At 38.4% G+C, this 20,841-nt stretch overlaps 1 protein-coding gene across 6 annotated transcripts in view; it reads right to left on the reverse strand.

The window, feature by feature from the left end:
• ARPP21 (cAMP regulated phosphoprotein 21) overlaps window positions 1-20,841 on the reverse strand; it is a 266,271-nt gene that overhangs the window by 86,297 nt on the left and 159,133 nt on the right. For 3 of the 6 annotated variants that reach the window (XM_089776566.1, XM_014574047.4, XM_075921805.2), the window contains exons 10-13: window positions 17,759-17,867; window positions 15,847-15,948; window positions 9,143-9,180; window positions 7,286-7,345 (exon numbers count right to left, since the gene is read on the reverse strand). In XM_089776566.1, coding sequence (XP_089632692.1) covers window positions 7,286-7,345; window positions 9,143-9,180; window positions 15,847-15,948; window positions 17,759-17,867 — 309 coding nt within the window. The remainder of the gene's footprint in view (window positions 1-7,285; window positions 7,346-9,142; window positions 9,181-15,846; window positions 15,949-17,758; window positions 17,868-20,841) is intronic. The other 3 variants (XM_014574051.4, XM_006124005.5, XM_006124004.5) reach the window with 3 other exon arrangements.

The following is a 20,841-nucleotide window of genomic DNA, read 5'->3' on the forward strand; positions in this document are numbered from 1 at the left end:
CACACTGCTTCATGATATTTCAGAAGACTTCAGGGATGCTAATGGAGAAGAATGTTCAAATGATTTTTCTAGAGACTCTTTGAATCTCACGAAGAAAGAAGACAGGAGACAAAAGATCCTGCAACTGAACTGCTGGCTTAAATGGTATACGGTAGAGAGTTCTGCTCTTGTGGAACATTGGCCCACTTTTTATGGGGACAAAGGAGTGTACAGTTTTGATGGCTATCAGCAGCAGAAAACAAAACTCAATAAGCATGACTTAGATGTGTAACTGAAATCTGGTGGGAAGATCTGCATGATTGGAATGTTAAAAGCACTGGTTATAATCTATTTAAGAAGGATCATATGAGCAAAAGGGGTACGGGAATGGCACTACGTCAAAATGGCATTATTTACTTCCAAGTTACTGACAACTCAGAAACAATCAATCTGGAATGCTTAGAGATCAACATTCTAACAGATGCTTCAGGGGGTAGTCGAGTTAAGTCTGTACAGGATAAACTTGAAAAACAAGTGATCTGGTAGCATGTTTTGTTAGTCTATAAAGTGCTACCAGACCATTTGTTGTTTTTTAAGTTTATTCTAACAGATAATATTCATTAGTTGGTGTCTGCTACACACCATCAAATCAGACTAGCGAGCAGGAATCCCAACAATAATTTGTATCCATTACTGTATGGAAAGATAGAATGTCAATAATAATGCAAAAATGCTGCATGTACATGGGGGGACTTTAATTTGAGTGAGGTATGGTGGAGATCTTAGACTACCAGTACTAAAATATTCTTGGAATTTCTAAATTTTACAGATAATCATTTCTTCACTCAAAGAATTGCATCCAAATGGGGGAATCATCATCATCATCATCATCTTGACAGATAAAGAGTAATTGATCACAAAATTAGTGATAATTTAGGTACAAATAATCCTGACTTGATTACATTTATAAGTACAAAGAAAATGCACTCCAACCCCATTATATATATGAATTCACTGCGATAGGACTGTGATAGCAGCTATAACATATAAACACTCAATATACAGAGAAGCTGATAGCAATGAATATAAACCAGAAGATAGGAATATTAGAAAACTGACAAAGGAAGTGAAAGGACATAAATAGAAATCTATGGCCAGCAGAATTAAGGACACTAAAAGGTAGGTTCTTTTAAGTACATTAGAAGCAAAAGGAATCCCAACAATGATTTTTATCCATTATTGGATGGAATGATAAAATGTCAATAATAATGAAAGAAAGGTAGATTTTTACAATAAATATTCCTGTTCTGTATTTGGAAAAAAGCAAGAGGATATGGTTCTATCATGCAATGAGGACACTATACTTTCCTTTCCAGTAGTAAATAAGGAAGATGTTACACAGCAGCTACAAATGCTAAACATTTTAAACGTGCATCTTGATAACTTGTATTGAAGGATTTTGAAAGACCTGGCTAAAATGTTCTCTGAAGCATTAATGTTGATGTTCAATAAGTCTTGGAAGATTGTACAAATTTCAGAAGACTACAACAAAGCTAATGTTGTGCCAATATTTAAAAAGAATAAGTGGGATGACATAAGTAATTATAGGCCTGTCGGCCTGACAGTGATCTCTAGAAAAATGGTGAACTAACTAATATGGCACATGATTAAAAAAGAATTAAAGGAGGGTCATATAATTAAAGCTAATCAACTTGTGTTTTGGAAAAAATCTTATCAGACTAACAATATCTTTTTTGATGAGATTACAAGTTTAGTTCATAAAAGATAAAGTGTTTGATGTCATAGATTTAGATATCTGTAAGGCTTTGATTTGGTATCACATGACACTGATTAAGAAACTAGAAAGATATAATATTAACACGATGCATAGCCAAGTAGATTAATAACTGGCTAAAATTGGTATTGACAAAGTTTGCAGATAACAGAATATTGGTGAGGGAGGAGATACAGAATGATCTGGATTGGTAAACTGGGCGCAACTGGTAATATTTACAGGATGGGAGATTCTACTCTGAGAAGAAGTGACTCTGGAAAGGGTTATGGTCAAAATGGACAATGTCATTTTTGGACTTTTAAATTGGGCAATATTGAGTAAAAGTAGGGAAGGTATATTACTTTTGTATTCGATATGTACTGGTGCAAGCAGTACTGGAATACCCTGTGCAGTTATGGTAGCCACAATTCAAGGAGGATATTGATAAAATGAAGAGAATTCAAAGAAGAGTCACAAGAACAATTAAAAGATTGAAAGGCATGCCATATAGCAACAGATTCATGGAGCTGAATCTGTTCAGCTTAACACAGAAAAGATTAAGGGGTGACTTTCTATAAATACCTACATGAGGTGAAGAAGTTTGATAATAGAGGGCTAAGATAAATTATAACAAGATCCAGTGGCTGGAAGTTGAAGCTTGACATATTTAGACTGGAAATAAGGCATACATTTTTAACAGTGAGGATAGTTAATCATTTTGCAATGATTTACCAAGGGCTGTGATGGATTGTCCATACTAGGAACATTTTAAATCAAGACTGAAGGTAGCAGGGTCTCCCTCTGACAGGTGATCCTGACTGGTTTGGCCAGGAAGCAATCAAGCACTGGCACTTCAGTTGCCCCTCCACCCAATGTCCTGCCCTCTGCCTTGAAGCTGCCCCCCAAGAGCCTCCTGCTTGCTGTGCAGGGTGTGGAAGGGAGAAGTGGGGGTGCTGATATCAAGGTGTTCCTGCTCCCACTCCTGTACCCCAACTCCACATAGAGAGAAGGGGAAGGAGGGAGCTTGGCAATGCTAATCTTTGTCTCTCTCTCACACACACACACACACACACACACTGTGTATGTGTCTGTTATTCTCACACATACGCACTGTCCTTCACTCTCCTCCTAACCCAACATACATGGAGGGTTGTTACTTCTTTTACAGCTTGCAAAGTGCTTTAGTTTTGGTTTTTGACTGCTCTGTGCATTTCAAAATTTTCATGTCTCTCTTACGCTTAAATTTAATTCTTTGAGTAATGAGTTCTAAAATGCCTAACCCGTCATGGCTGGAGTCATTATCCTGATGGTAACTGCTGTTCCTGGAAGTGGCTGGAATCTCCCTGCGGCCCCTGACAGAAGCACAGCTGAGGGTCTCCATATGCTGTCTTTGCCTGCAGCCACCACTCCTGCAGCTCCCATTGGTCAATAATGGGGAATAATGGGAAACCATGGCCAGAGGCTGCACCCTGAACCCTGTCCCAGCCCTGAACCACCTCCTGCACCCAACCTCCTGCCTCAGACGTGAGTCTCCCTGCACCCAAACTCCTTCCCAGAGCTTGCACCTTTAAATTCCTCCTGGATCCCAAACCCTTGCCCTTGGTTGAGGCTGGAGCTCCTCCTACATGCCGAATCCTTTAAGCCAAGACCAGAGCCTGTGCTTCAACTCCTTACCCCAGCCTGTGAAAGCGATTGAAGATGGGGGAAGACGGGGGATGGAGTGAGTAGGGTGAAGCCTTGGAGAAGGAGTGGAGCAGGAGCAGGACCTCAAAGCAGAGACAAGAAGGAAGCAGGGCAAGAGTATTTGGGTTTGAGGTAGATCTTACATTGCACTTAGATTGAAAATGTGATCTTATGGTTAAAAAGGTTGGAGACCACTGCATAACAGTCCCAGCATAGCTGCCTACCACCCCAACCACAGTTAAACACCTCTTAGGGTATGTCTACACAGCAGTGTTATTTTGGAATAACTGACGTTATTCTGAAATAACAGAGTGCATCTATACTACAAGCCTTTATTTCAAAATAATGTTGAGCTGGACGACTTCTTACTCTGACTCCTATAACCCTCATTTCACATGGAGTAAGGGAAGTTGGAGGAAGGGTGTTCTTCCTTCGACTTCCTGTTGAGTAGAAAGCGCCAAAAGCCTAGTTAAGCTATTTCGACTTAAGCTATGCAATTGACGTAGCTGAAGTTGTGTAGCTTAATTTTCCTTTAGCCCTGCTGTGTAGACATGCCTTTAAAGACCATCTTCTGTCATGCTGCTTACAGTGAATTGCTATATGTTGCTCCCTTTTCCCTCTCCATCTGCCTGTCCAATCTTTGACTGTGAACATCTTGGAGTAGGAACTGCCCATTCTTGAATGGCTAAAAAGCATCTTGCACATGGTAGTTGCTAGCATAAACAAAAACAATAATTCCAAGTATACAGCAAACTGAGAGTAGAAGGCTGAGGGCAGAATTTGGATTATTATGAGTAGTTTACAAACTGCCTGCAAATGAAAAAACAAAATGCTTTTCCCAGCTGTGTAAAAACCAAAGTAAAACTGCCCACATATACATTTTTGCAAGTGTCTGACTAGATTTTTTTTAAAATGTGATATTTTGCCATGTCACAACATTTTGCATAAATGAAAAGCCCAGGATGTGTGGGTTGAATCTGCTTCCAGCAAAAACAGGTTCTCTTTTTCATTTAGAGAACCGGAGAGGTATGTCATTATGGAGTTAACGAACTGATATTAAACATCCAGACAAGCTTAATGTATTGCTTGGCCTTCATTAGAGTCTTACAAAGATTTGATCAGCAGTATTTAGTATCAATTTTGGGGAGATCAAACAAATAACAAGAGCACAGTAGAAAGACCACAAATGTGATAACACTTAAAAAGAAACAGAAAAGGTTTCCAAAGAAAAAAGTTTTAAAAATTTAACAAGAAAGAAAACTATATGGGCAAATTGATGCTGAGACATTTTCCTGATTTGTTTTTTAACAACGGCCCTCTTGTATTTGTCTTTCTGTAGGGGAGAGAGACAGAAATTAAGTACAACTGTGTCCTGATTATCTAAAAATCTCATCATCTGAAAAATGCTGGATTATCCACAATTCCTTTCTGTTCTACAAATGCAGCATTGATTTAGAAACCAACATTAATTACTATGAACTTCTCTTTATCTGAAGACTCTGGAAGCTGCCCATCCCAAAATACTCAGATAAACAAGGTTGCCCTTCATTGAGGGAAGAAGATAATTTATCTATTGCCTGAGACAACAGACTATGGATCTTTCTCTGATGGATCCACTAGTCACAACATCATTCCTTTCTTAGCCCAGATTTATTCTACCTTACAGACCTGCTGTGTGGGGATGTGTACATAGACCCCAAAGACCTACATGGGCTTGTCAAGTTTTTCATTTAAAACCACTCAAAACACACCTATACATTCCTACACACGCTTTCTAAAGAAATAATAGCCTATATAATACATGCATAGCTACATGGTAAGTCCTATGCTTTCCAAAGCCTTTCCTATTTTTGCATTTTCAGTTTCAGACATCTAGTAGTAGGGGTCTGGTTTTCAGAGCTGCTCAGCACAAGCATCCCGACTGATTTAAACTGGAGCTGTGGGTGGTCACTACTCATAAAAATCAGTCCCTTACTAGATGTCTCAAATTGAGTACTGAAGAAAGCTAGTAGGGTCTTCAATTGACCTGCCATGCTGGCAGGAGTGGAAACTATGAAAATTTGGATTGACTGCTGTTGATTCACTGTGGCATATGAAGCCTGTTAACTTAATTAAAGATATAAAGGAGTGGCTCTCTGGGAAGAGGGAATTTGCATCTGGAACTGAACAATTATAGAAGAAAGCCCTAAATATAAGCACAGCTTGGGGGGAAGAAGCCTAGCCCACTCTTTATTCGGTGTTTCATCTCTTTCAACTGGCAATAAAATAATCACAAGAAATGGGATGGGTTTGGGGGCCAAACCCAAGTGAGTGAGAGAGTTAGTTTGTCAGTAGGGTTGCCAGATACTTTCAGAAAAAATTCTGAACTTGGCAGAAAAAAAAAAAAAAAAAAAAAGGACCCACCAGACACAGCAGGGAAAAAAAAATACATTTTGTATATCCGGTATTTTCTTTTTCTTACTGGACAGAAAACGCAATTCCCAGATTGTCCAGGTGAAAACCACGCACCTGGCAACACTAACCCCATGCAGGGAAGGGTTGGGGGGACTTCCCTTCCTTCCCCCTCTTGCAAGGGATTCTCCCCCCAGCCTCTCTCTCAGGTGGGCTAGCTAGAGCTACAAGACACTGCTCCTTACTGCAGCCAGCCTATTGCAGAGAAGGAGTTATGGGGCTTGCCAAGATGTGGCCAACCATTCCTCCCTAAATGTACCTCATACAGGGAAGGGGCTGGGGGAGATTCTCTTCCTTCCCACTCCTGAAAGATATCCTCCTCCCCTTCTCCCCTCCCAGTCCTGCATGCCTCCTTAACTGTTAAGGCTCCAGTCTGCCAGAGGCTAGCCAGCCTATTCAGGGAAGGTGTGTGCGCAGTGGGAGAGGTGGGGGAGAGAAGCTGACCCTGCTGTGTCTTTCCCTTCATTCAAAAAGGTGCCCTATGCAGGGAAGGGGCTCAGGGGCTTCCCTTCCACTCTAGGAATTGATAACCTCCCCTCTCCTCTCATCCCACACACCTGTTCACTGCAAAAGGAGTTTTGCTGGCAGCCTCTGCAGCCGCCTGAGCTTGGGAAGGAGCTGCAGCCTCTTTTTGACTGCAGGGCTCCAGTCAAAAAGCAACATGGTGCTTGCCTCTCCCACGTGCAGGAGAGGAACCAGAAGTATCTGGCCATATGGCAGGAGAGGCTGGGGGAAGTTTTTAAAGTGGCCCCTCCTCCCAGCCTGGGAGTTCCAGTTGGGAGGCGGGGCCATGATCACCGCTCTGAGCACGTCAGAAGCCTAGCAGGGGTGGGCGGCGGGGAGAGTGGCTGAGATTTGCTCTACAAATTTTTAGCCTGCGTGTTCGGTATTTTTTGGGAGACCATCTGGCAAACCTACAGACATTTTGCATGTCCGGTATTTTATGGTTTTTTTTTTTGTTTACTGGACAGAAGACACAATTACCAGATGTTCCGTGTGAAAATCAGACACCTGGCAACCCTATTTGTCAGTCACTTCACAGGCACCGTCAAATTGCTGCTCCTAAAACTCACGAACAGCTTAGAAAATATAGGCCTATAGTTCTGATCCAAAAACCCACGGAAGTTACTTAAAAGACTCCTATTGTATTCAGCATGTGTTAGAGCAGGACTTTCCCAATGCCTCAGGTTATTTGGATAAAAAAGGGTTAGAATTCAGCTACCAGCCCTGTGTTCATCATTCCTTTCCATACATACATCACTGATGACTCATTCCTCTCCAGACATACCCCCAGAGACTCTCACCAATTAAGACACTGTTTTTCATCTATAAGAATAGAGAAACTCACACATGAAAGTAAGTTAAAAACAAATCTGTAATAAAGTAAACCATACAAACCTAAATAGCTGTCTTTTCTTATGGGTCTCATTGCATATACTACTGTCTTCCAGTAGCCTGCTGAAAATGAAAAGAAAGATTATGGTAACAGACCTGGGAGCTTTATCCATATATTCAACTTCATGGCTTTTAATGTTAAATCCCGTTTTGCTCCTCATCAACAGCTTCTAATTTTCTATACCAACACATACAGAAATGGAGCTGAAGTCATTTCTATTTTGAGCTCATTGGAGTTACACCCAGGATGATTTTGTCCCATTTTGGTTGTTCTGTGATGCCAAATTGTGCCATAAAACACCTGCCAAATCTTTTATCACTTCCTGTTAATAAGAAAATTACAATACTCCGAAGCAACAAAAAAAAACAAACAAACAAAAAAAAAACACCCAACAACCCCCCCACTGTTCTTTTATAGCTAAGAGGAAAAAAAACACAAGTATACCTAATAAGATCTTAAACCCCAACTCAACAAAATACTACACATGCTTTATTTTAAGAACATAAATCCCACTGAAGTCACTGCAGCATGAAGAAATGCTCTGATCAGTGGATGAATAGAAATGGTGTGAAGCCCTTGTTTAAGGCCTTGATTCAGTAAAGTATTTAAACACATGATTAACTTTATGTATAGGAGTAGTACCATTGACTTCATGTGCTTTCATTTAAACATTTGTTCAAGTGTCCCCATTGATCAGGAACTTTGGAAACGGAGTTAGAAAAATACAGGGTTTAGAGCAAGGCATTAGAAGTCATTACCTCTTGAAACCTCATTAAATATCAAGAGCCAAACTTTCAGCTGCCTGGCTTCCACTTGAGTATTCACCTCAACTTTTAAAAGTTAACACCTGCACATACTTGAAAAAAAAACCCAGCTCATGTTCACATGCATGTATGTGTGCAATTTGACGAACACACAAGTTGGGGTCAGAGGATGAAGACCATATCCTAAGTGAATTTGATAACACTGAGGATGGATATATGTTGTGCTTCTTTAGGATAAGCATTTATTCCTGCCCCACTCCAACTCTCCTCAATGACAGCCAGTTCTATTACTTGAGATCTCTACAGAAAAATGTTTTGCCAGGACAAACAGTCACAATGAATTTCCTAGCCTGTAGGGCCAAATTCTCCTGTGCAATAAATGGGTACAGCATTACTGATTTAATCAGAGCTCAGTATATTTATGGAAGCTAAGAATATAGCCCTTCCCCTTTGTTATATCTCCATTACATACATACATACAAGGCTTTTTGTTGTTGTTTAGTGCCAAAAGGTTTGCTATCACAAGATTGCCCACAGCAGGCCATTATGGAGTAATGTCAAATAAGAGCTGTCTCAAATAATAATAGCACCAATTATGGCCCTGGTTTTCAGAAGTGCAGACAGAGCATCCAACAAGTATGTGTGAAGTATATGAAGATGTTCATTACCTCTGAAAATCAGATCCAATAGCAACAACAGAAATATTTCACATTTTTATAAGACTGTTCATCCAATAATTTCAATGCCTTTTACAAAGATTGTTTAATTATTTAAACCCTTTTAGCACCCCATCACAGTGGGTCATTGATAATGGACTGTGACATTGGTGTTTTGCTGATTTAACAATCACTTGTTTAACTTAAAATTCAACAGCTTTGGAAAGTGGCCAGTAACATCTGACAACAGCCTTATATCAACATATACCTGAAGATGACCTAAGTGCAAATTCTATTAAAGAAGAAAAGCCCTGAAATAGTTTGGGTCACAAATTCGAAACCGTTTTATTTGATAAAATAAACTAGGGCTATGCAAAATGAAGAATCTGTAACTAACAGCTACAATATATGGGGTTTTAAAAAAAAATCAATTTTTTACCTGTTTTCCACAAAAAGGTTTTCTTGGGAGCAAACTGACTGAAAAATAAAATAAAACAAAGACGATTGAACCAGACAGCCTAGATATACTCTACTGTTCAATTTCTTACTTAATTTTAAAATCCCGTTCAAGCTCAAGGAAATTTTACTTCATGCATTACTTGCATTTGTAGAAGACAAGATGGGGGGAAAAACATCAAGAATAAGGTCAAACTAGTAAACTAATTCCCATGCATTATAATGTGTTACTTGTAAGGTGTCTCAGTTTTGAAACAAACTCAGACTTCTCAGTATTGAGATCAGAAGATACCACATGTATACAAAGTGCTGATGTTTTGGAGGGAAACAGAAGCAGGAGGTTCCACTAGTCTGCCTACCAGTTAGCAATAAAGTGACAATAACATACAGCTGCAGGGAAAGAGGACAAATAGGAGGAAAGCATGCACAATTGGTACAGTTCTGCAAGGGAGAATGCTGCAATACTTAGAAAATGCTACAGAATTTAGTTTCACAAACACAGAGAAAGCAAGTGCACCTGGTACAGAGAAATAAAACAAAAGCATTGTAAAAAGTCTCTCTTGGGGGGATTCAGATTTTGGCCAAGGTGAGAAAGTAGGAAGAAATAAATCCCACTGCCAAGTATGCAGTTCTTTTAACATTCCTTTATTTTTTTATGTTGAGAAATGAAGCTATGTTCAATTTTCCATGAATAATTCTCTCTCTCTTTTATTTCTTTTCATTTCCCTCCTACTTCATGTTCATTAAACCAAGTGCAAAGTTGTTGTCATTGGATTATCTTTCTATCAGGTACTGACGAAAAGACAGATAGTCTTCCACTGAATTTAAACAAAAGGAAAAAAGAGTGGAGAACAGGGGTGATCAACTCCACTACTTCCATAACAATCAGGCATGACAAATTGTAATGTCATAGGAAGTACATTTATTTAATATGTTCCTATTTTCAACAGTATTGATTCATGACTTGCTGGCTAAAAGCTGAACATATCTGTGTCCACTTTTGGGCGCTCTCAAACATACCCGGCCAAATTCTTTGCTGGTGTAAACTGAAGTTCTCTCTACTGAAGTACTGTGCCAATTTGCACAAGCAAGGAATTTGGCCCACAATTTATAATAATGCCATTATTATAATCCTTCCATTTAGCATTATTGTCAGAGTATATTGGGTCTGGACTGTTTGGTGTCAAAGGTATCCTACTGTTCTTATTTAATCATATAGCTCAAAGAAGGATCCCGTACAGGATCCTAACTAAATAAGTCAGACTAGTAGGATACATTACTAGTGAGCAATGTTCCCTCTAATCTTTTCCATACATGTGCTGATTTTTTTCTCCATCATTGTGCGGAATAATTTTTCACATGCACCGAGGCATATGCAAATGGGCAACACCACTAAAAACAAAAAACCTAGCTGTAGGTACTCTTTTAATCAGCTGGGTGGCATTTGAATCTGTCCTGAGTGGCCACTCAAACACATGGCTTGCAGGGAACACTGGTGGTGAGTTCTTCTCCCTATAGGCCAAACCCTCAGGATATCAAGGGTAAAATATTGGTCCCATTGAAGTCAATGACAAAACTCAAATAGAATTTAATAGGACCAGGGTTTTAACTCAGGATGAGAGCCTTTTCACTATGGAGCACTGTGTTTCTTTGTATGATTGCTGCAGTCCCTCTTCCCTCATCCTTAAGAGGTCCCTTCCCTAATAACAACAAACTTGTCAAAAAGGTTGCCAAAAAGTACATTGTCTTCTCTCTTTCTCTCTAAAGAAGATGAAAAGCAAAAAAGTCTTCCTGTTCCAACCCTTAACACCGTAGGATTTCCTATCTGCATAGACAGGATGGGCCAAATTTTCCAAAGAGGTCTCGTTTTGTCCTCCAACTGCACACACGTGAGTTTTGTGCGCTATGAGCTTTTGCATTGTCAGTCTGCTAACATATGCACACAGATGACAACCCAAGCAAAGCTGTACATGCCCATGGAGGCCATGTTTTGAAAAAATGTGCTCAGGAGTGTTGCTACGGTTCATGTCAGACATAAGGATAAATAAGCACTAAGGATTTACATTTTATTAAAAACTTGAGAGACGTCTGTTACCTCTTCAGTATCTTGAAGGGTATCAGTGTAATCTGCATTACAGCCTTATGGACAGATTCAATGATAACTCCGTTCATCTTCCATGCTGCAGAAGCTGGCACTAGGCCATACAATTCCTGGAATATCCATTTTTCAAGGCTGATGTGGGGCTCCATGGCACAGAAGACAGACACATTTTTATTATATTATCCTTATTATTAAAAATAAGAGGGCTTAAAAGCTCTGGGTCGCAATGTAGCTACTACAAGGTCAAGGTTAACTTTCCTTTTTCTGCAGTATCAATAACTCACAATTGAAAGTACCAGCGAAAGCTTAAAGGACCACAGCATAGATTTTAAATCACATTGCTGTCTGCTAAGTGAAATTAAAACAAATCTAGAATAGCAAAATGTTACACAAGATTATTTCCTCACTTCCTAAGGGCCCTGGCAGTTCCCTGCAACTCAAAACTTCCATTCAGGCTCTGTGGGTGCTGGATTAGTTCCAGACAGAAGGACAATATTTTATCCATTCATTTGTAGCCCCTTTTTTAGCAGTTATACAACTTTTTTTTTCTCTCCACTGGGACATACAAATCAGCTCTAACAACTTACTCTTGTCTCTTGTCTTCACTAGGAAAAAAGTAAAGTTTTCACCATGTGTTAGCTAACACGGTAACTAGCACATAGTAATAGCATGTAATAGCATGGACAATGCAGTTGTTTACCTGAACCTGTTAATACCTGTGTAAAAGTACAGCCCCATTGCTCTGACTAGAATTGCAACATGTGCTATGTGGTTATTTTCTTAGTACATATCCAACCTAAGAGAACTTGACCAGTCTCTTTTTTTTCTTTAAACAGTTAAAAGTAGCATAGGTCAATTTACATGTAATACTCGCATCTATACAGGCTGAGAAAACATTTATGTTTTTCAATGAGTATGCCATAGTTAAGAAAAAATAAATTTATGAGTAACTGATGGTGCTTAAGTGACTCTGGCTCATGAGGTTATACATTACATTAACCTAAAGGAATGAAATTCTCCATAATCAATTAGATTGCTATTCATGAAAGTCATCTGCATGCTTAAAAGCCAAACATGGGATTGTACTATTTACCCATTAAGACTGGAATGCTCAACTAAATCTACAATTTTTTGTTTTTCAATGTAAAATCATCTACATGCATGCAAAGATCAGCCGATGGATTTTTAAGCTTTTTGAACAATAATTGGCCAAGATATTAAATGTTAACAGTAATTAAAACCCAATTTGGATTAATAGGCACCCATATTCAGGACCCCATGCAGTCTTGAAATTCTGCTGCACTGCAGTTTTCTGTAGAACCTAACCATCATTGCAGAACAGAAACTAAGCCTTCATTTAAAAAAATATTTCTAGTCTTGATGGCTTAAAAATAGCCTTGAAAATGTGAACCTAATGTAACCAATGCAATGTTTTACTACTGGCATTCTGGAAGGTTTCTAGAAAGCAGGAAGCTCCTCATCTAGCTCAGTGTGTTGTTGATCATGAAAACTAATAATGGCAATTAATATGGCTACATGTTAATTTTATTACCAGACCTTTTATCAGAAACATCAAATTAATGGTCTTCTCCTACAACTTCAAACTGCCTTTTGTGCTTCCCCAAATGCCAAAAACTTCAACTGTCTGCTACTTTGCTGCTAAAACCTCCAGCTCCTCCAACAACACTGATGATGTAGTTTTGGATGGCCTATACAAAATGTGTGGAATACTGAAATAGTGGGAGGGGAAAAGCATTAATTAAAATGACATTAAAATAGAGGAAATGTCATAAGGAATATTGTACTGATGGCATCACACTGTCATATTTAATTCACTAAAAACTCAAATTTAAAATTAAATTTAAAATGAAGATGTGCATAATTTCTTGTCTGATGCACAGGAGTGTTGCAGAATGAAGAGAATTTCATGCAGCTTTTATGACCAGGCTGCTGCAGGGTAAGAGGGATCATATTAATTACTTATTTTTTCAGTTTGAATAGCAGATAATACATATCTGCAAGATGTGTAGAGCATTAGATTCATTTTTTCCTTTTCAATTTTGATCAACAAGTTTATTCTTGGTCTGAAACCTCACACAAATGGTTTTAACCTGAAACACACAATTACAATTTGGTGTTATAGCAATGATCTTAGGACACCACCAGTTGCATTTGATGTCTGAACTGCATTTTGGACACCCTTGTGTAAGGAAAGAAATGCTCTCTTTGGACATACTGTAATTAGAAGAGATACATTTTAACACGTTTTCTAGCATTCGCCATCAGGCTACTAACGCAAATTTAACTACAGTGGTGTGAACAGTGAATGGTAATAAAGCTCTACAACAGATATGTCACTTCTACACCTCACTTAATCTACAGTTGGGGAGACAATAATGCTTAGATACCTACCTCACATTAATTAGTTGGGAAAACTAATTAATGAAAAATACACAGTGCTATATATAAGTGGCTATATGTGATAGGCAATCAATTGTGACCAATCCTAAAATGGAAAGTAAAGAATATACTACAATGCCTACCACCACATATAAATATTTATACCATGCCAGAGAAGATCTCATCTGTGAGGCATGCTCCACTCTGCAGCACAGGTAAGAAATACTTTGTTATTACTATAGTTATTTGCATCATTAGGATAGCCTGCTGAAAATACAGTAATAGGATTTATTGAGAGCTCACTAATACCTGCAGTAAGTAGAGAGAGAAAGCAAATGAGTGTATATGAGAGAGAGAGGGAGAGATATCTGCATTGCTAACCTTAAAAAAAGGGCACAGTCCTAATCCACTGACATAGCTCCTTTTACAAAGCCATGCTTTTACTCATGATAAAACCGCTTCTTGGCTGACCTGGCAATTCACATCAACCTTCTAGTTAATAGCAATTACATTTTTACCACTTGCCTTTGTCTTTCAAACTGAAGGTAAAATGATCTAACCCTTAAACAACACATACAGCAGCACATTTTGGGATGAATTCTTAATAACTCAGAATCTGACCACATCTTTCAAGATCACTGAGGGCCACATTCTCTGCTTCTAGCTGTCCTTATGATGTACAACCCATGTGACTCCTGTAACACCTTTCTCTACCTTGTAATCTTGTTGCCATGTTCCAAATCTATCTCCTCTCTATCCCTGACAGTTATCCATTTTTAATATATGCTCCTTTGTATGAAGTCAAAAACAGTAACTCACGTTCAGCAGACAAACAAGGACACAGCCAGTTCTATAGATTATACTGCAGCTGTACTCATATTAGGTTGCCATACTAAAATGAAAATAAAAATGAAGAGCCAGCTAATATTGGTATTTTTCCTCAGAGTCACAGGAGCAGAGAATACTAGGCAGAATACCTATGCATAACTTTCCTTCCCAAATTGCATTTTATAATCAGTGGTCTACTTCCTAAAGTTATCATACGAGAAATCACAAGTGAAACAATATACACTCACATATTTACATTGTTTTGCCTAAAACAATCGAAGATCTCAAACATTGAGCTTCAAAAAAGTAATCTAAAAGCACCGTGATTCCTTTTGTGACATGTGAACAGCTGTAATTTAAAAGGACACTGTCAAATACAATTTTGCATCGTTTGTTGGTTGGTTGTTTTGCCAGTACGATCTATGCTGACTTTTTATTCTGGACTGTTCATATAGTCCTTGAACTGGTGAAAACTCCATGGAGATGTGACATGAGATAGTGGAAAAAGCAGACATGTTCTCTCAGAGCACACTGTCGGGACTGATCCATACATTCAACTGTGCAATTAAGGGGTAATATAGTGAATCCAGAAAATAGGGCATTGGCCGCAAATAGGACCCAATCAATTTACTGTATTTATGGAGAATGGGAATGAAACCATAGAATTTTGGCCTTTGCATGTCTTTACATAGTAATTTTACCTCTTATTTGGTAAACTTTGATACCCCCATTGTCTTCCAACATCTTTGTTTTTGACAGGTAAAAATAAGTTTTCTTCATTAACCTGTATTCCCCATTGCTATTTAGTTGATCAGTTCAGCTGAACATTGAAAGGTCACGTACAAGTAATGGCTTTGTTTGCTTTTAATATCTTGCTTCCAGAGTTGTTGATCTGACAAAAACAAAAAAACCACAAATACTTCTTGATAGATCGATAGATTGAGCAAGTTTACCCAATGTTACATACATGGCTTAAATTAAGTGAGAGTGTCCATTTAAATCATTGTTCTTCTTCTGGCAAACATTATAAATACTCATTGGAATGAAACCTATACTGCACACAAAAACATTCACAGAAACCAGAAAAGGCCATTTAGACCAACCTGCCTGCCCAGTTTTGGCTGATCTTCCTTCTACCTAACATCTTTTCCACAGTATCGCTCAATCACCTCCTTCTCTAAAAACCAATCTAGGTATCTCTTGAACTCATTTTACACCCTTTGGTTTAATCATCTTTTGCCACTATCTCCAACTAAACCGTGCAGTCTTGCTGCAGTCTCAGTGTCAGAGGGGGGAGGATACTGTCTAACTACTGATACAGATATGGCACCAAAGAGGCAATTAAAACAACTACTCACATCTTGTGCAAATATTCTCTCCCTCACTCTCTGATACTCCTCTTCTCTCTCTTCAATTGATTTACTTCGTCTGTCATCTCTAAATGGATGAATTCTGTTTTGCTGAGCAGAAAAAAAATCAGGAGGGTTATATAAGTTGAGCTGTTAAAAAATTTAGTTTAGAAACTGTCGGCTAAGAGTAGTAAATGTTCCCGTAAAAAATAAACTATGAAAAGGATAGTTTCTAGTTCTGAGGTAGAGTGTGGACCATCATGTTATGCTGAGTATCGGAGGGTCTCAAGTTAGATGCTGCTGGAGTATTCCTAGATCAAATGGCTGAAACAATGTTTCACGCATGACTTTTGTGAGCCTGCAGTCCTGAGTCAAGGCCTCCTCATCCCATGGCTTTTGCTTTTGACTGATCAGGAAAAGGCAACTTTTCTCATCTTTCCTACTGGCTGCAGGGAAGGAAGTATCATAGAATACCTAGCATCAATGTCGTCAATCAAGAGCATAGGGAAACTGAATGGTAGGACTGATGATAAAATACTAAGCTCCCCCCCTAAAAGGTTACATTGTTTACAATGATGATAAATTATGCTTTCCAGAATATTTTGCACAAGAGCCTTAACCCTTTCAAGTTTGAAACCTAGCCCTTAATTCAACTAAGTGGGGAGGAACGAGCCATTTAAAGCCTTTAAATGATCAAAAGTTTAAACAACAACAATTCATGAACATAATGGGAAGAAAAAAAGGCATCCTTCAAGAAACACCTTTGCTTGCAATTAGATTTTAACTACAGCGCTGCTCCCACGTTGTGTTTTGTATATAAGATCACTCTGCCTGCCTTTGGTCTGCTCCCACATCCATTACTCACTAAACCTTTTTCTCAAAGTCAACTGAGATGCAGTGTAGCTGGAAAGCTACTACACACAGCTGACGGTAAAAGGAAAAAAGAAAAATAGCCTCTAATTAGAAGCAGGAGGCAGAGAGGCATTCAATGGCTTTGAGTGATTCACTGGAATCTATAACAGTAATGATAACCTGAGTGATAAAAAGCACACGCTGTCTTACCTTTAGGTATTTTCTCACAAAAGCAATTCCAGTGTTACAACCCCTTTTGATTTGTTGTTTTGTCACGTACACATTTTGCACTGGATTTAAATTATTTTATGAACACAATGCTTTATTTTTAGAAGTGTTTTTAAAAAATGCTGAATTTCAGTGACGTGCGAACACACACCTCTCTTACACTCCCTTACACATTACATATCAGACAGGTCTAAAATAACATAGTGCTGTGTCACAAGCAACACACGGAAGGGAAAAGTTCTGCCACAATACATGCAAAACAAGCAAATAAGTTACATAGACGATAAAATATGGTTGCAACAAGGGAGGGATGAGCACTAAAAGATCAAACTATTTTTGTGGGTAGGAAGAATTAAAATGTACTTTGAGATAGTTTCAAAATCAACCTGACCTCCCTGAAACATGTTTGAGTGTTTTTTTGCTTCTTTATGGCTATACCAGTTATCTTCGGACTATAGTGATATCCATAGCTGTGTGCATGTACACAACTGCAGGATAAAGCTGCAGGGAGTGGAAAAACTGCCAGAGTCACACAGACATTTGGAAATGCGACGGACAAAGCCTTCCAACAGCTTGGAACCTTTGACATTCCAACCCCCTTTCAACATGCAGCAAGTCCTGTGCCAAGCAAACCATCCATGCAAACCCACACACTGCCACTGCTAAAGCAACCACACTAGGGCTTGATGCTCTTCACTGTATGCCAAAGAGGAGGAGTGGGGTCGGGTGAGGGATAGGAAAAGGAAAGCAGAAGGGAGAGCAACAAAAGAACAACATTAACATCAGTCAGCCCACCTTCGAAACAGAACAAATTTCAGCAACTCTCGAACCGAAAACCAACCTGATTGTCTTCTTTATCAATACTAGAGTTATCTCGCTTCAAGATAAATCGCTTCTGGGATTCTTCACCTTTTTCATCTTTTAAATGTTCAGAAAACCTTTGCTCTGGTCTGCCAGCAAAGTAAAACATATCAATAAAAAAAATCTGCTTCGTTGGGGTTTTTGTTTGTTGTTGTAGGTTTTTTTTTTCTAATCCTCAATGCTCTTTGTTTTTCACAGAGCCACTTAGTGCAAAATTAGTTTACATTTGTTGTGGTTGGGAGAAACTAACTACAGCTGTCTGATGAGGTTCTAATGTAGCTAACTGTTATTGCTATAAATATCTTTTGTTGTTATGTAGGAAGAAATGTGAATTCTAAGTATCAGTCATTAAGATACTCAATCTCATCAACCCCTGTGACTGAAGGACAAGAAAACAAGTCAACATACAAGACGTTAATTTGTTCTTTCAGTTGTCCTGACCTCTAGCTAAGCTTACCCACATGTATGAACAAGGAAAAACTTATAGAAATATTTTAATACATTTTTCCACCCCTAAAAAATCAGGGATGACTTGATAGCATTTTGCTTAAACAAATAATTATCTAGTGGCTCAAACAGGGGAAAATATTTCAGAACAGTCCCACAATATTGATTAGCCAATTGATTTTAAACTCATCCCTTTAAAAAAAATAGCCAAACACCGCAGGCTAAGAGCTTAACATTTCTAGGTTCAGTGGTTAGGAATAACTGCTCTGTATCCTTCTGAACCTTGTATAAAAAGGAAATGCTAAGAAGTGTCCTGGAGCTAACAATTATCAGAACTTATTGCTTTTAGTGACATTGAACTCTTGATGGTATACTTCATCATACATCTGTTCTTACTGTCCTGCTTTTGAGCTGTCTGCCAAGGCTTTGGTATGCCATTAATTGGTTAACAAAACAGCAATACATTTTGTCATGTGATGATGAACTGTTAATTCAACAGAATTACAATTTGGGCATCCAAAACTTATCTAAACAAAGCGTCTCATCTACCCCTCAGTGCTCGTGTGTTACTTCTGGTAATGTTAACAGGAAATTTATGTTTCTCAAGTGAAGAACACAGTGCCTCGCGATCATATACTGTGTAGTGATGCATCGAAACTGTGTACAACATTCCCATTGACATACAATGAGGAAACTGGATACAGAATGTATTTGATCTGGTCTTTAAAAAAAAAAAAATCAGTACCGTAAAACAATGCCAAAAAATTCTGCATCCTTCTCCAAACAAAATGTTTTTAATCCAGATGTGCAAATCAATTGTCAGTTTACTGCCATGCTGTTCAAATTAACACTCAGCTGATCATTTTGCACAATGTTGCAATTGTATCAGGGTGAAACATACTACATATCTGTGAGACAATTACAGCCCATTTAAATTACCAAATGTATAGAAAAGGCTATGATAAATACGAAAGTCACAAGGTAGTAACTTTCCTGACATCCTTTTATTTATGAATTTGCATGAATTTTGGAGGGCTCCTATTAATTCTGTTCACAGTCTTCATTTTGTGCAAAGCCTGCAGTTTGGGTCTATAAACCAATGACCTAATTTCCAGAGAGGCTGAGCAACCAATAATTTCACATACAGGCCATCTTCACTGTAAGTCCAAGATACATTCCAAAACACTTGGACTTACAGCAAAAATAACTTAGAGGGGATTTTTTCCTCTTCGCTGACTTCCATTTGAGCAAATGTGGGGAGGAGGTTGCACGATTTAAGAGCAGGGAACGGGAGGACTTATAACTCATCAGTTACTACAAGTAGTCACCAACTTTAGTGCAGGACAGATATATACTGGGGCAACTTATAATAGGGACACCCTGTACTTCAACAGGAATTGTGGATAAACACTGCCATTGGAAACAGGGCCCATAATATAGAAAGTCTCAGGTTCGCTAGATATCCCACTTCGCTCTTTTCTGAAGAGTTATTGAAAGTGAAATGGTGAGTGCTCTCTAGTACAATTTTCTAACAATTTGCAGTGAAAAGACAAAGGCAAACCTACCACTACAAATGGGACATTGTACAGTTTGTTCTGCCTTCATTCCCATTAACAGGTATTATGTTTAAACTGTCAGGAGACTAAGAGACCCTCAAAAAATCTAGTTTTAAATGAGCAAGTGAAGAAGTTCAGAGGTTAAAAACACACACCATCCATAAGTGATAGCACAATTTAAGGACAAACTGATAAAACCATTAGATTTGGACTGGAGGTAAGGTTAGTATAGATCTTATAGCTGTAAATCTAACTTGTGCGTGTTTCAATATGTTGGGTGTATATTGAATAAAAGAAAGAGGGGAAAACAAATGATCTAATTATGTCAAAGTCAAGAAAATAGACGTAAATCCATTTGGTAAATATCCTCTGTAATTACTGCTTTATACAAACAGGTCTTATCTAAGTAGACCCATACTTTAACATTCTTTTAATTCTGTACTTTTAAATAAAATACCAAAAAAGAAAGAGACCACCATTGCTACAAATTAATCCCTTGCTAATTCCACCCCTCCACAGATCATTTTGGGAAACATGAGTGCAACAAATAAATTATCCTAAACCAGTAACTTAATGATCTAGATGGTACTTGGTTCTGTCATGAGGGCAGGAGACTAGACTGGATGATCTCCTGAGGTCCCTTCCCGCTTTAGCATTCTATAATCCATTCATTGATTCATTTATTCTTCAAACACAAAAACTTTTTTCCTGAATTAATCTAAAATACAAAGCTGAGATGGGGCCTTAATCTTGAAAGGAGAACTCGATGGGCAGATCCCTGTACACATGTGGCACCATGCTGACTTCAACTTCACTTCATGCCCTGAAGCAGGATTCTGCCTGTATGGTTCTCCTTGCAACATCAGGACCTTGAATGCCAGGCATCCGCCAAGAATGAAAATGCAAACATAGTTAGAAAATAAAGATCACAACAAGAATTATCATTAAAAATACTGAGGGACAACATTTATCTCACAACAGAAACATAGCATAAAAACCCCCTCTATAGGGTGCTTCTAAAATGCTATCAATGAAATCATACTTGCTTTGTTAACTTTAT

This window comes from Pelodiscus sinensis, chromosome 2 (assembly GCF_052426305.1).
Source record: "Pelodiscus sinensis isolate ZL-2025 chromosome 2, ASM5242630v1, whole genome shotgun sequence".
NCBI lineage: Eukaryota > Metazoa > Chordata > Testudines > Trionychidae > Pelodiscus > Pelodiscus sinensis.